This window comes from Contarinia nasturtii, unplaced genomic scaffold (genome assembly GCF_009176525.2).
Source record: "Contarinia nasturtii isolate CC-2019 unplaced genomic scaffold, AAFC_CNas_1.1 Cnas_scaffold_220, whole genome shotgun sequence".
Taxonomy (NCBI): Eukaryota; Metazoa; Arthropoda; class Insecta; order Diptera; family Cecidomyiidae; genus Contarinia; species Contarinia nasturtii.
Genome location: NW_022197577.1, coordinates 1,248,517 through 1,264,414, shown reverse-complemented (window position 1 = coordinate 1,264,414; position 15,898 = coordinate 1,248,517). Strand labels below are relative to the sequence as shown.

At 34.1% G+C, this 15,898-nt stretch overlaps 3 protein-coding genes across 3 annotated transcripts; all 3 read left to right on the top strand.

The window, feature by feature from the left end:
- Positions 1 to 9,558: 9,558 nt before the first annotated feature.
- On the top strand, positions 9,559 to 10,427 carry LOC116337126. The gene is made up of 2 exons (XM_031761466.1): positions 9,559 to 9,669; positions 9,756 to 10,427. The coding sequence occupies exons 1-2, from the start codon at positions 9,619 to 9,621 to the stop codon at positions 10,380 to 10,382; spliced, it is 678 nt and encodes a 225-aa protein (XP_031617326.1). The 5' UTR covers positions 9,559 to 9,618; the 3' UTR covers positions 10,383 to 10,427.
- Positions 10,428 to 10,708: 281 nt separating this feature from the next.
- On the top strand, positions 10,709 to 11,641 carry LOC116337137. Its single transcript, XM_031761482.1, has 3 exons — positions 10,709 to 10,815; positions 10,889 to 11,262; positions 11,326 to 11,641. Exons 1-3 carry the CDS (start codon positions 10,765 to 10,767, stop codon positions 11,549 to 11,551), a joined length of 651 nt encoding a protein of 216 aa, XP_031617342.1. The 5' UTR covers positions 10,709 to 10,764; the 3' UTR covers positions 11,552 to 11,641.
- Positions 11,642 to 13,091: 1,450 nt separating this feature from the next.
- Positions 13,092 to 14,019, top strand: LOC116337066. The gene is made up of 2 exons (XM_031761364.1): positions 13,092 to 13,194; positions 13,255 to 14,019. The coding sequence occupies exons 1-2, from the start codon at positions 13,153 to 13,155 to the stop codon at positions 13,855 to 13,857; spliced, it is 645 nt and encodes a 214-aa protein (XP_031617224.1). The 5' UTR covers positions 13,092 to 13,152; the 3' UTR covers positions 13,858 to 14,019.
- The last annotated feature ends 1,879 nt before the right edge of the window (positions 14,020 to 15,898 follow it).

Genomic DNA, 15,898 nt, shown 5'->3' with positions numbered 1-15,898 from the left:
TGCACGTTTTTTTCCTGTTTGGTGTGAGGCGCAGAGATAGAGAGAGCAAGGGAGAGTGAAGAGGGCAAGTGGCTATTGTCATTTGTATTATGTGACTGGATTTGTGTGTATGTGCGAGCACAATGAGCCACTATGCGGTTGCACAACACGCATTTCACATTAAATGTTTGAGAATAGACACTTTTGTGGTATTTCAATGTAATACAATGATTTCACATGCATTCTGATACATTTTTCCTATTATTATTACAAAATAAATAAACGTTGGTGAATAATGCACCATTTTCAACCGAAAAAAAAACCGATACAAAATGTGGCGATATTTTATTGGAACATTAATTTTAAATCTCACCATCTTCAGCACAGTCAGCAATTTGTGAGATGCAATTTCGTTTGACTTTTTTTTAAACAAATAATAATTGAAGAAGTAGCAATCCGGCTTATCCGAAATTATTCAATAGAATTCACATTATTCAATTAGCATTTAGCCGGCAGGCTCATGTGAAACAGTGTAAGTATAAGTGACTTTGGCAGGGGAACAGACGAATGCGAATACAAAAATGAATAGAAAGAAAACAATGATATTCTATGATATCAAAGTCAATTGATTTCATTTAATTTCATTGATGCGCTCTTGTCGCACTCTTCACACACACACTTTGACTCACACGGTATAGTTGAGTCTGCATTTTAGCTTTTTGTTGTGAATATATGTGGTGGCTCATCATATCAATATCCATATTGTGTGTGTGCATGTTGACTACTCTCAGAGAGAGTCCAATAGCTAAATGGCCCATTAATAAAATGTATAATTCAATTTAATGATGCCGTTGAACGGGCATCACAAAAGAAAATCGCATAATTGATAGAGAGGAGGGGGCAGACCGAGTGAGAGAGGAAAAAACCGTTGTTATGGCGGCAAGCTGGTTTTTATTTGAAAGTGATGAGGCATGAGAGAGAGAGAGAGAAACAGATATATAAACAAATGAACCAAAATCAAAAGCGGTAAAACAGAACCATAATCCGAATTCATATTAAGCAAATATTGAGTCAGTGAGCAACACTTACTGTCCAATGAAACATGAGTACACATTTTTTTATTTTCGGCAACCAAATAAAAGAACGTTCAAGTCAACAATAACTGTTCTCAATTGAATTTTTTATTTATTTTTGGATGAGTCAACGCCGCCAATACCGGCATGTGTGCGTGTCGGCGGAGCCATTATTATACGTTCTCGCGAATTGTTTGTTATCAAAAAATATGCACGCACTTCATCTTGTTGTATGCTGTCACCATCATTTTGTTTTTATCCTCATCTAGATGCCGTAAACTGAGAACGACATCACTAAATTTAGTCTGTAGTAATTTATAAATGCGATAGCTTCGAAATTCCGAACGAAAAATGTGTCGAAACATGTCGAATTTGTGCTTGAAATTCGCGATGCTGGCAAACAAACAATGAACGCATATATATATTATTTTCGCTCTTTTTATAATGTTCGCGTATTCACATGCATGTGATGGGTTTCATTTTGAAATGGGCATGCCGTTACACTCATATGTCAAGTGAACGAGAGAATTGAACATCAGCAGAGACCGTCGACCAAACGGGTCAGGCGGGTAATTCTCTGCATGTGTGTTTTCTTGTTTTGTTTTTGTCAAAAGTATCAATTGCCTCCTGCACATGTTGTTCATCTTGTTAAAATAATGGCCTCTTATTGGCTGCTTACTATAACTAAATTAATGTACAGTTAAGAACGATCGACTGTACACTTGTGTACGGGCGTTTCAAGTTCTATTTACAGCAAATGTTGCTATAGCATCATTTGGAACACATTTAGGCTTCGTCGGCATGGTTTTTTTTTTTTTCTTTTCATTTTCTTATATTATTCTCATTTCTGGAATTCAGTTTGTTTTTTTCGTCGAACATATGAAATATACACCGGAAATGTCTACTTGAAAAAATTCCGTACCGTGTGGGTTGACTTCGCACGCATATATATCTTGAAAACAAAAATGGTGGAGCCCGGCTGAATGAAAAGTAAAAGTTAACCAAAAGAAAATATTTAGTTAGCAGGAAGTAATTTTTTCAACGAGCCAAATTCTCGACGATGACACAAGGAAATACAATTCCACGGCATTGAAAAACCAAGATTTGCACACAGTATACCGAAACTTTCCTTAACAATCCTCGCGTATATAAATTTATACGCCAAAAGTAAATAAAATGGCATTGCATTTTTAATTTTGTAATTTCGCAAAAGTTTTACGGTTTACAAAATGAAATTCTTCTTCGTTCTCTCGCTCTCTCTCTGGCCAATTTGAATGACGACGATGAAGAAGTTGTAGTGTGGTAGTTTTAGTTTTCGGTTGACTTTTCTTACATTAATAAATTGGGAAGAATCTCGAAAGCGCGAGTGTATAATTTATATATTCATTTTTCAAAGAACAATGGCATACTGAACCGAAAAGGCGAAAGATTGGCTTGTGGTGCATTCATATATTCATGTACGTTATTGCAAACAATGCCAAGAGGTGGGGATGAGCAAAACGGGAAATTCGATGGTAATGGCCTTGCGGTAATTGTATAATCAATTCATTAATCTTAGAACAAACGGCAAGAAAAAGAGTTTTTAGCGCAAGTGAAGAATGTCTTCATCATTTGCCGTAGATCACTTGGACGGAGCTGCGTAATTCATTCTACTAGAATCTAGTTGGTGTTGAATTTTTCGGACAAGATGGAAATCTTTTCGATGAGGTTTTTTTTGATGAATTTGCAATGGTGTTAATGTATAATAATAATAATATTCGTACATCGATTCCAAGACGAAAAAAGACTAGAGACGAAAATAAACATAAATAATGACGTTATGTATTGAGCTCATGGTTCAACGACAAAAACATGAAAATTACATAATGTAAAGAAAAGAGCAAATTTCACTAACTCATTCGCAGCGGTTGGTTCGGGATTGGTAAATAAATTGTTTTATACGTGATGGTGCGAGCGAAGAGGAGGCATGAAGAAGTTTGTTGTTGTTGTTGTGCTACAAACGCCTGCCATTAATGTCAACGCGTGCGTTTTCTCCGAACCCAAAAACTTTTGCTCGCTTTAATACTTTTGCTCGCTTTGGGATTTTCTTCCAAGGCGTTCACTCTTTCCTATCGTTTTCTCGAGATGTGATTTCTCATCTCCACCGTTTGCAATGGCGTTGTTGCCTGTGTGTAGTATGTATACGCGAACACTTTTAGCGAAATATCATAAACGAACGAGTGAGAGACCCTTTTCATTGAGATCATTTCATCGTTCTTGCCATGTTTCGCCTACGAACCATCTATTCCACACTGACACATCCACTTCTCTCTCTTTTTTATTTTTTATGATATTTGCTTTCGACATCTTGTGCTGTTGCTGCTTTACTCGTTTGTTTCTTTTTAACGACCAAATAGCAAAAACCATCTCTCACACACACAAATGTGTCTTCGAATGAAAACGACGAGCGGACAGAAACTAACATAGCACACGCACCATCCGAAAAAAGAAAGTCTGTAATCACTTTACTGTTCGGTTCATGATGACGATTTTTCGGCTAAAAAGGAAAACTCTCGATGACGAAAACGAAGAAGCCCAAACTTTCAATATAATATTTTATGTTGCAGGGAGCCAAAGCAAAATTAAATAAAACGCACTCAAACACACACACACATACACGCTGAACTCCAACTTCGAAGAAACAGAAGCCGAAAAAAGCAAGTTAGACACAGTGTCCTGCTGCTCGGCGTACAAAAACAACAACATCCAACAAAATATATACATAAATTCCGTTTTTATATAGGCACCATATATATAGGGTTCATGGCAACGGGAAAAGTAATTCGTAAGAATGCTTAATTTCAAATTAAAGTTCTTGGTAACTTTTGAACACACTGATGTTCGGTGTGTGTGTGTGTTTTTTTCGCTCCTGGGGTAAGCATAGCAACAACTAACGAGCTACAAATTCTAATGATATAGCATCCCCTTTGACACAATGCGCTAGCTAAGAGAAGAGTCTACGGTTATATGTGTTTTTCGGGGATGCGACGATTTACTAATTTTCAAAAGATTTTCGCCCCGCTGAAAAGCCCATTTTACAAAATGCCGGAAATCTTCTGAACATCATTTTTACCTGCATTCCATCCAGAGAGCATAGTTTGCGATATATGTGTGCTGTGCTTTGCCACAAATGACATGCAACATTTTTCATTACATTTTTTTGAAAAAAGCAGCTCGAAAATTGAAATTCAAGAGACAGACTAACAATAATCGTAATACAAAATCATTAACTGAAAGCGGTATTTTAATACCAAACAACAAATTCCCTCTTAATCTCATATGATTAATAATGGAGGCTGCATATTTTCGTTTGTGAATGGCATCGAAGAGCAAAACAAGATGAAATTCACGATGCAATGTAGACACAAGAAGAAGAAGAAGAAGAAGAAGAAGAAGAAGAAGAAAAAAGAAGATAAATTATAGTAAGACGCGCCTTTGTTCCGTTTTCAAGTTAGTAGAATTGCTGTGGACGAGATTTCGTCGAAAATAATTATGTCGTAAAAAAATGTGATGATGCGTGATCTGTCATATGTTCAGAGTATTTGTTGAAAAAAAGAAACACGGAATTCCAGAATGAAATGCATGCCATTTATCTCGACATTTTTAAGCATACATCACACAGAAAATTACCTTCGCCTCGCTTTCAAATGTGATTTGTTTAAATTATAACATTGAAAAACTTAAAATCACGATCAAGAGAAAGAGACCAACGTTCAACTCTTTTTCTTTCATCAAACATCCAGGTGGGTTGAGATGCTTTTGCCAATTTTGAAAAACATTCACTCTTGAATTATTACGCGGTAATGATTTTGCGCATTTTTTTCGTTGTTCATTTTCTACATTCACTCAAAATAAATCGTGATTCCCAACAACTAACAAATTAAAACATTAACGGAAAACAAACTCATTTATAAAAAGCGAGAGAGAGAAACACTTGACAAAATGTTTCCATTTGTAAAAATAAATGTGTCCAGCTTACAAAAAAACTTCGACAAGTTTTTTTCGGGGGTAAAAAGAACGTAAACGACTGTTTTACTGATAAGGTTTCATCGCCTAATTGTGTTTGTTTCATTTCGAGTCGATTTTAATCGTCGTCGGTTCCCTCTTTACCACTCACAAACAGATATGTACTTTCAGTTTTTTCGCATATACTTGAAAATAAAAAAAAAACTTGGCTACAGTGGAAACAAGACAAAACTGTGTGTAATGTGACAAATCCTTGGAAAACCTTCAAATCCATGAAAATTGTACATGTACGCCTGTGTGTTTAGCAACCAAACAAGTGTTCCATTGCCATTTTACACATGGAAGATGTGGCCTTTTGATAAACAGAAAAAAAGGAAACGAACAAAACATGCACACCGAACTCGGTACATCCACAACAACAGATAGAACGACATCATCTCACTTGAAATTTCATTCGAAAAACTGTGAGTGGGTGTGTGTGTTTTTTTCATTTGTACCATCGGACACAACTGCACAAGAGTAATCCCGATATATATATACTGATTACAAAGGGGAGATAAGAATTTGTTTAATTTCAGAATCTGATGGCTTTTTTATATACAAAGTTCCGTCAACTCTTGTTACGGATGAGCAAAAAACAAAACAGCAGCTTTGCATGAGACATTGATTTTTTTTTAAAACGGAGCATTACAACAGTGACAGTGATTTTCATATCATTTTTGCGCACAGTTGATGAATTCAAATTTATCGGATTTCAAGTGCATCAACAGATGGACACAGTTTTTAACGAACATTTGGACAAGGACTTTGATATACCCAATGAGAAATGGAAAGGGTTTGATTAATTTATAAGAAAATAAAGAGATAAAAAAGTATGATTTGTTTGAAAAATAGTATCAAAAAAGAAAGAATTAATTCAAAATATGGCTCTTCAACTCGCAAATACCATTTCATATTGAATGAAATCATATCGACATTTCAACTCGCAAAAATCAATTGAGTAAGATAACTCCCGAAAAACCTTTAAAAACAATTCCAAAATCTATTATCATGTATCTTTTCCCCTTCGCTATGTGGAATAATTTGATACGTAGTCCGGATTTGATCTATACAAAAATGTAAAGTAGTCGGTCGTTTTGATTTAAAACACGTGACTCAATGAGTGGTTAATCAAGTAATGCGACAGTAAGCTTATTAAGCAAAAGCCACCGAAAAATGTGTTTCGTTTGACAACGACGACAACGCTCATGATAATTAACTGCTGATAACAAGTTATTAACTTTTCGTCAGATTTTCTAAAATACCAAGCACCCAGAAAAATTCACCAAAAGATTCCAAATGTATGCAAAGTATTTATCAAATTATAGCAGTTCAACGATCCGTTCGAAAATTTGCTCATGAAAAATTGTTCATGTTCAAAATTGTGACATTCAATACGTAATTATTAAAAGATGTAATAATTTTGTGTTTTCATAATGTGAAGACCGCAAAAACCTTCGAATAATGTCACATTTGATGAGTGAAATATATGAGGGGTTGGAATTTAATGTTTGGTTTTGAAAACCATATTGGTTTTTGAGAAAAAAAAAACGAATCTGAAAATTACTGCGGCGGAACATCAAACGAAAAATCAATTTTGATATATGCGACACACAAAGATCTCGAACGAATGATAATGTCATGCGAATAGACAGACGTTTAATTCTGATAAGTGCGTACACTACATGATCGTCGCGAGATGTTCCAGCGATTCGAAGGGAATGAAGTGAAACAGTGTGTATGTTGTTTCCCTTCATGTGTTGTTTTCGTATCTTTCGGCACAAATCACTGACTGTGTGTGCAATGATTTTTGGCTCGTTGCACGTGTCTTCAGTTTATCAGCTAATAAACATGATTACATGCCGTGTTCACACACACACACACACATACGCTATTTTCCGAGATCATTCTCACACTCGGCGTCGAACAGAAAATATGCTGGAACTGTTCGTTGACATTCAGTGCGATTTAACAGCACATGCAATCACGTAGTCGCAATGTCGAGTTAATTGAATTGATTCATCAAGAAGTTCAATGCGAACAAATTCATCTCCATCGAATTCAATTTATGACGCCAAATGAGAGAAGAAAATGAATTTTTCATATCGACAAAGATGTTGACGACGATTGCGATTATTTTTAATATATCACTTTCTGAATGCCATTACATTTTCCAATGAGACATCATTTCGCCAAACAACAACAATATTCAATATATATTCCAATTAAAACGAATGAGACGCATTACCAACTACGTCGACATTTTTCTGTCGCATCAATTATTTGACATTCCGCAAAATGTTGAATGTCCAATCAATTTGTGCAAATTCCAAATAAATTGAGCCAACCGGCTGGCGCAAAGCTATTAAAAAGGAAATTACATATTTTGTGAACGAAAAAAAGCAGAGAGAATGAAAGGCAGTGAAATAGCGACGATTGAGTACGATGGTGATGAAGAAAAAGAGGCTTAAGGCGAACAGCAATGTAGTGAAGCCTAACAACGTTTAATTGATTTTCCTTTTCACTTACATTGGACTCTTGTTTTGCAAATTTCTCCTCTCTATCTTTCTCAATTTTCTCTTGTTTTCGCCACAATTCTCTTTTATTTCGTATATTTTTGCTAGACGTCTTGGTGAATGTACGCAAATTCACATGGGATTCTTGTTAAGGTAACGAATATTATACTTTTTGACAACTTAAACGAGAATTGGATAAATATGTAATGATATAAATGGCGACTATTTATGGCATTTTGTAGAAAAATGCTTTGAATCAACGAATGAGAGAACGAAAAAAAGCGGTAACTAGCGGAGAAAAATGTGTTGCCATTCATTTGCTTTGCACAGCAAATAGCCGAAAAATGGTTCGGAAATAAGTTGCTTTCGTCAGAGAGAAACCAATTCCATTTTAAGGATGATGACGATGATAGAAACCATCCAATCGTCGACATCAGTTGTTCGCTACCAGTTGAGAAAAAAAGCTAATCGTTTTTATTGTCTCGTCTAATCTTCTTATGTGCAAAATTGGAGTATCCAAAGAAAATCAAATTAAAAAAGTTCGGGGTCTTTCTGTTTTTTTTTTATATTCCTCTGTGTCGATCGTCAAATAAAAGATTCAGCGAATATATTCACTACTCTATCTTCGTTGACCGTCCCACACTGACAAGCACAATTTTCTTCTTTTTTTACCTCTCACACTCTTTTCTTCGACCATGTTCGCGCATTCATCACAATTTTATTTAGTTCTTTTGTCATTTTCAAACATGTGCAGACTGGGCACTATGCAGACAGAGAGAGAGAGAGAGAGAGAGAAAGAGAGAGAGATTTGTGATTCTGTTCAAATTGTTCCATCATTGCAAAAATTCGCTCAAAGTAGTTGCCGAATGCAATCACACACAATGGCGAACACAAACGCCAATGACCGAATAAAACAAAATACACAATCGCTTCGACTTTCCAGCTCCCACACTTCCTTTGTACGACTATACTTACTCATTCACTCGTTGCCTTTTTTTTAAACGGTTCTCATACGTTATGGTTTTTTTTTATATTACGCGCTTGTGACCGACTCGACAAAAATTGCTATACTCAGTAAGTCGCATTTCTCATTGGCTCTAATGGAATAATGAAAACGCCGACAAAGCACTTTTGGCTCGATCGAGAACAACGAGAAAACAAATCTCTTCGTTCGTTGGCTGCATTGCAAGGCATACTGTGTTGTTGTACTGCAAACGGGACCGTAAATTTACTAAAATGTCTAATTGAATACATTTTTTGTGTGCTCGCTCGAAAACCTTTTCGTTTGGCTTTGACATTTATTGGTACCAAATTAAAAAAAAAATCGCATTGGACAAAGTCGAACGAAACGCAAAACTTATTTGAAATTACAAAATTGAAAAAAATTTGATGTCTGTCTCTTTTTTTTTAACCAAAAACCAATTTTCATGCTTTGTACAACTATTTGCGAATGGATTTTTACAAACTTCAATAATAGCCTGGAGAGAGAGAAAAATGCGAAAATAGCCGTTTTTTCAACTAATTGTTTTGAATTTTTAGTTGAGAGGAAGTGCTCAACTGACAGAGACGGTCAAAATGCAATATTGAAAAGTCACCGCGCTTGATTAAATGAATTTCCATTTAAAATGAATACACATTTTTGACATGAATTTTCAATCAAATTGAATTTAGAACGTAACATTCAAAATATTTTATTAGATTGTGCCACCTAGCATCTTGATAACGTTGATTGGATTCTTGATTTGATTGAGTCGTGGTTTTTTTAAATTTAATTTTATAACGCATGTTGCCACTGTTTTTATTGGAAAACAAACAAGTCATCTCTATTAGCAAATAAAATTCTCTCAGCCTCAGTAACAGAACATTTTTCTAATATGAAAAACACACGTGTAAGGTTCATTATTCATTTGCGTTGTTGGTTTTCAAGATAAAATGTTCAATAACAAAGGTATAAATACAGTTCGTGATATTCAGGTGCCACAGTATTTTGTAATATTTTTGTCGCGATGAAACCCCTAATACCAGCTATCTTTTTGGTTTTCGCTCTATCAAATACCGTAAGTTAAAAAAATTGTGTTTCATAAAGTTCCTAAAAGCTCTCTCTCTTTCTCAATTTCAATAATTATTCTTTTTAAAAAAACAGATATCAACGGTGTTTGCTAATCATACAATGTTCCGAGAAAAACTGATTGACGAATTGAACGCCGTAAATGCTGGAAAGGTCAAACTCGATACTATAATTCAAACGGAAATTAATGAAAATCCTGGAAACAACCTCTTGGAATCTATTCAACGGGATTTCAATAAACATTTTCATCCTGTAGTGAATGAGCTAATGGATTTGCACCAACTGTACACCTTATGTTGCGAAGCTTTTGACAACATTTATGTAGAAGATTTACAAAAAGTGACCAACAAGAATGATAAAAAACTACTAAAGAGCTTCAAAAACGTAGTCAAACAAGGGGAAGGTAAAGTTCTGATGAATTTCATGATTAAATATTATCTCAAGCATGTGCAGACGAAGCTGAACGAACTAGTCAAGAAAACCAGCATTTTGCACGCAATGCTAAGTGCAGCGAAACAGAATAGAATCACTGACGCGCTGAAGAAAACCTGGAAAAATGCCAAGAATGAAGCTGATGACATTCATCGTAACCTTGTAAAGAATACACCGAAAAAGAAATGCGAAGAAATATTAAGTGAGTTTTTAGATGGACTGGAAATATTTGACGATGACGATGATGACGATGATGACGATGATGAATAACATAAAATGAGAAATAAATTAAAATTATAATTTTTAAAATAATTATTATAAAATGAAATTTCCAGAATAAAAAAATGTGTTTTCAAGCCCAAAAATTGTCCCAAATATTCTATAATACGACAATATTCAATTTTATTATCATCGAATGATCATTGACGTCTTTTCTACATTGACGTATTCAACAATACATTGTAGTCAGAGTCATCTGAACACATGTGAGTTCAAAGTATGGACATTTTTACGAAGTTTCTTCTTAAAGAAAAACAACTTGTAATTCATTTTTTTTTTCTCGCAAAATAACATTTTGTGCAATGCTGCGAAGCGTATAAATATAGATCATTGCTACTTAGATCAAACAGTGTTTTGACGCATTTCTAGCAAGATGAAATCGATAATTCAAGTTTTGTTTTTCGTTGCTGCTTTCTCAAATGGCGTAAGTTGAAAAGCACATTAACCCTTCAAATTTATTTTTTTAAACTTTTTTGTTTAAATTTATAAAAAAACAGATCGACTTAGTGTTTGGCGAGAACAAAACAACAATGTTTCGTAGGAACCTAAATGACGAGTTGAAAACTTTAATGGATGGTAAAAATAAACTTGATGACATTATTCAAACTGCGATCAATGATCATCCCGGAAACACAGCTTTGCAATCGGTCCGGATGGATTTCATAATGAAATTTCATTCTACGTTCAATGAAGTATGCCGACTGCACAAAATGTATACAACATGTTGCGAAATGTTCGATCCAACTTATGTAAAATATTTCCAAAAATTGAGCGCTACAAATGACAAAGAAAAGTTGGCACGCTTTCAAACTCTGGCCAAGCAATGGGAAGGAAGAATTTTGATTAATTTCATGGTTAAAGGATATATCAGGTATGATGAAACAGTTAATAACAACGTTACCAAAAAAGATTAGATTGCATATTAATATATCAGGTACATACAAAAGATGGTGACCGGACTTGAAGATGAAAATAGCATATTGAATTGTGTTGTAAATGAAGCAAAATACCATAAAAGAATTGAAATATTCAAAGATGATTGGGAAGCTGCAAAAGGGAATGCTTGGGAGATGAGCTACCATATTCTACTCAATTTGCCGAAACATAGATGCCTACCACTAGTTGAAGAATTTGAATCGGAATTGAAACAATTTGACTAATGATTTTGATAATTTGATGTTTAATCATGTTTCGATAAAATATACTTGTAAAACCTGTTCAGAAATAAACAAGATCCAATAAGATCCCAATTATTGTTTTTTAATACATACTTTCTAAGGCGCAATACATACTAACAAAACATGGACATTCATTGAGAGTGACTCTGACCAAAGAAATTCATCCATTTTTATGGTCACTGCAGTGCAAATGGTTAAAATTCGCACTTACGTGGATATGTACGGAGCTGTATTGATTTAGATGAGAACAGTTTTGAAGAACATGCGTACATGTAGTTAAAATTCTGCGCAAACAACTAAAGATTGTAAGTCCGCATTTTGAGCTCTTGGCAGCTTGTTTGTTTTTGTTTGTTGTATAGATGGTATTATTATTAGATATTAGGGCTACTCTTTACAATCATAATTTCCCTTATTAGAATAAGAGGATAAAAGTCAAAATGTGTTCCAAAAACACATGTTTTTATAAAGAAATAGTTTGGATAGTCGACCTGCATATTTTCGTACAATTGACGTCAAATAGCACTTAACACACAATTTCAAAACGTATAAGTAGAGATCATTTCATAGCAATATCGAAAAGTCTTTCCCACTTGGTTTCACAGTATTTTAACCAAGATGAATGTTCTGTTTCTAAATTTTTGATTACATTTATCTCAAGAAAGTTTATTCGACTTTTTTCTCCAAAAGATTCACTTGGTGTTTGGTAATTCGACAATGTTTCCAAAAAAACTAACTGAAGAAATGAAAGCCATCGAAAATGGAAAGGTTACTCTTGACAATATGATTGAAGCTGCAATCAATGAAAAACCGAAAAACCAACTTTTAAAGAATATCCGATCGGATTTCAAAACGCATTTTCATATTGTAATAAAGGATCTAAAAGTTTTAAATAGATTGTTTATGAATTGCTGCAAATTTTTTGATTTAAAATACGTGGAATATTTGAAAAAAGTGACGGACACAAATGATAAAAAAAAAGCTAGATAATTTCAACGCGGTGATCAAGACATGGAGAGGAAAAGTTTTGATGAACTACTTGATTGGACCGTATATAAAACTAGTGCAAACAAAGATTCAGCAGCTTGCGGATCCAAACAGCATATTATTTTGGATGCTAGAACAAGGGAAGAAGTACAAAAGGGCCTCTGAAGTAAATGAACAAACCTGGACAACAGCCAAAAGAGAAGCATTCGAAATGGATACTAGTGTTGTTCTGAATGTACCTAAGGAAAAGTACAATGTATTACTTGACGCATTTTCGAAAGACTTGAAACAATTCGATTAGTGTAATATCTGAAAAACAGTATCTGTGTTTAATTAAACTTGAAAACAGTCAATTAGACATGTTTTAATTTGAGTTTGTAAATGAATTTCAACAGCCATAAATTAATTGTAATAATAAAACACATGTTCTCTAACGATAAACGTTTCAAAAAATTATTTATTATTCATTACAATCGTTTATCTACAGAAACTTTATTATTGACGTCAAATCAACATTTTGCATACAATTGCGAAACGTATAAATAGAGATCAGTCCGTGGTAATGTCGTTATTATTGTTTTTTACAGTTTTAAAGCAACATGATACAGGTTTTCTGTTTGGTTGTCACTTTTACAAGTGCCGTAAGTGTAAAATTGATTTTTTTTTAAATAGTCAAAGTTAATTCTTTTTTACTCAAATAGATTAATTTGGTGCTAAGTGAAGAGCCAACGATGTTTCGTAAGAATTCGAATTCGACTAAAGAATTAGAAGCCATCAAGGTTGCGAAAATTAGACTCGATAATGAAATCCAAACTGCCATCAATAATCATCCCGGGATCAAATTATTGGAATCCATACAGCAAGACTTTATATCCAATTTTCACCCAGTATTACGTGATTTGGAGCTCTTGTTTGACGGTTATAAGACTTGTACTTTTTTGGTTGACCTAACTTACGAAGATTACTTGCAAAAAGTCACTGAGAGAGAGGATAAAGCACAACTTGACCAATTTCAAAAAATGATCAATAAATGGGAAGGAAAGTTTTTAGTGAACTACATGATTCAATCGAATATAATGTTTGCACGTAAAAAGATGGACGAACTTCTGGATGAAAAAGGCATTTTACATTCAATCATAAATGAAGCGATTGCGTATGGAAATGTGGATAAAAATGGAGCTGCTTGGATATCCGCTAAAAATCAGGCTCATGAATTTTCCTATAATATGTTAAAACATACACCGAAAAAACCATGCTTGGTTGTCCTAAATGAATTTAAAACTGACTTGAAAAAGTTTGACTGATATGGTTATTCCTTTTTTTCTGTTTGTACACGTGTATGAAAAATAATATCATCTCAATTAGTCAGTAAGATAAGCAATAAATACTGAAATGTTTTTTGATTCTCACAAGAAGTTGCGTCGAGCTCATATATGAATAAAGGTGATACATTTACAAATTTCGCAGAATTCATTTATTTTATTTTTTAAGAGAAAAATTTAAAAATGATACTTCTGAAGCTTTTGGTCTAAAAGAAATCTAATGTTTAGAAAAAAATCGTATTTTATAAAGCAGAATTATAAAAGGTGGCAAATAGGATCTAAAAACTGAAACTGCCCCCATGGAATGCAGTCAAATCGAATTAATATTTAACGTGAAATTAATTTGCGATTTCGAGACGGCTATCTCTAATTACATTCAGCGTTCTTTCATTTGATTGATTCGTGAAAATGAAGTTAAGATAAGGGCAGAAGCTCAAAATTAAATTTGAAATGCCGAATTGTTCACACATGCGTTTGGTCTAATGAACAGAAAATTGTGTAACGAAACCCGATAAATGTGAAAAGAAAATAAGCAACTCCAGTCAGTTCAAAGAGGGCGTAGCACGTCAATCAAGCGTGTATTGTGTTCACATTACATCAATAACAATGCAGAACATCAACATCAGAAAATAATTTGTGAACATTTAACCATACGTCAGCATTTTGATTTTTGGCAGTAACTTCCTGTCCAAACTTCATATGAATCTTTAAAAAAAGTTCAAACATAGTTAGTGCATACTTTATTCGTATTCAGCTGCAGGCATTCTTCAATTAAATTCTAATCAATACATCGTCCCCGTGCAATTCGATATTTACGATTGGTCATACGAATTTCGAGAAATTTGTACTATTTATTAACTTCCAACTAAAACACAATTGAATTTACAATAAAAAAATTGCACTAAAATCTTAAAAGAACTTTGGTTTGGCGACTTTTTTCGGGTCTACGAGAAAAAAAGTTGATGAATGCCGAAATTAATTGTACAAAATAAGTAACAATTCATCAAAATATCATCATCAATCACTTGTCAACGCATTTTTACTTCACGTTTCATTGCGGAACATTAGCTGAGATAATCGTTGTGCCCCACAAAGCCACAAACAAATGACCAAAAAACCTCCGCAAGTCGAAAATAGATTGTCGTCCCTCATTCACCTTACATTCGAAATGTTGTTTATGATGTCAATTTTTGTCATAACCTTGAGTACTTGACGCATTTTTCTTTAAACCGCAACAAAACAAGTGTTTTTGTTTGTATAATTCAAAGTACTGGAATGTCCAATGATCGGCGACGATTTCTCCTTCCAAAAACATCATAATCAATTTCAAAGTAACCATTCATGTCAATTTACTGACCGCCGTGAAATGTGGTTAGTTTTCAGCCAACACATTTTTAATTCTTTCAAAAAATTCGTCAAGTGTAATATTTAAATTAAATGCCGTTTGCATTGTGAATTCATCATTTCGATGAAATTCCTTAATTGGGTTAGATGATTTTTTAATTAGAAGCGCAGAAAAACCGTTCTCGTTAAAGATGCACGCAAAAAATAAATGCAAAGAGTGAGTGTTGACCGAATTTGCGGTGCTTTGTTGCCAAAAGCCTCTTTTGTGGCCTTTTTTCTTTTTCAAAGTGGTCGCCGTTTGCGTGCATTTCGATGCAAGTGAAAAATTAATTAAAAGCTCAAGAAAAGCTGGATGAATGCTACAAACAAGGAAAATTGTAAAATTGAAAAAAGAGAGATTTCAGCTTCTTAACAAATAACAGTGTATCTAAGAGTGATGAGAGAGATGTGAATGTTTGATAACACAAAGCAAACAGTTGAAGAAAAAAATATACACAAACAAATCGGAGAAATGTTAGAATAACATAGATGCATGTGAACGTGATATGAGTGACTTGTTTGGCATTTCAGAACAATGGAACTGAGCTGAAAACAAGTTTATTGTTGTTGCACACGATTTACAAAGTCTTGTGGCTGTGTCAAGATTCAAGCCGTATTGCCCGCAAGAGGGAAAGAGAAT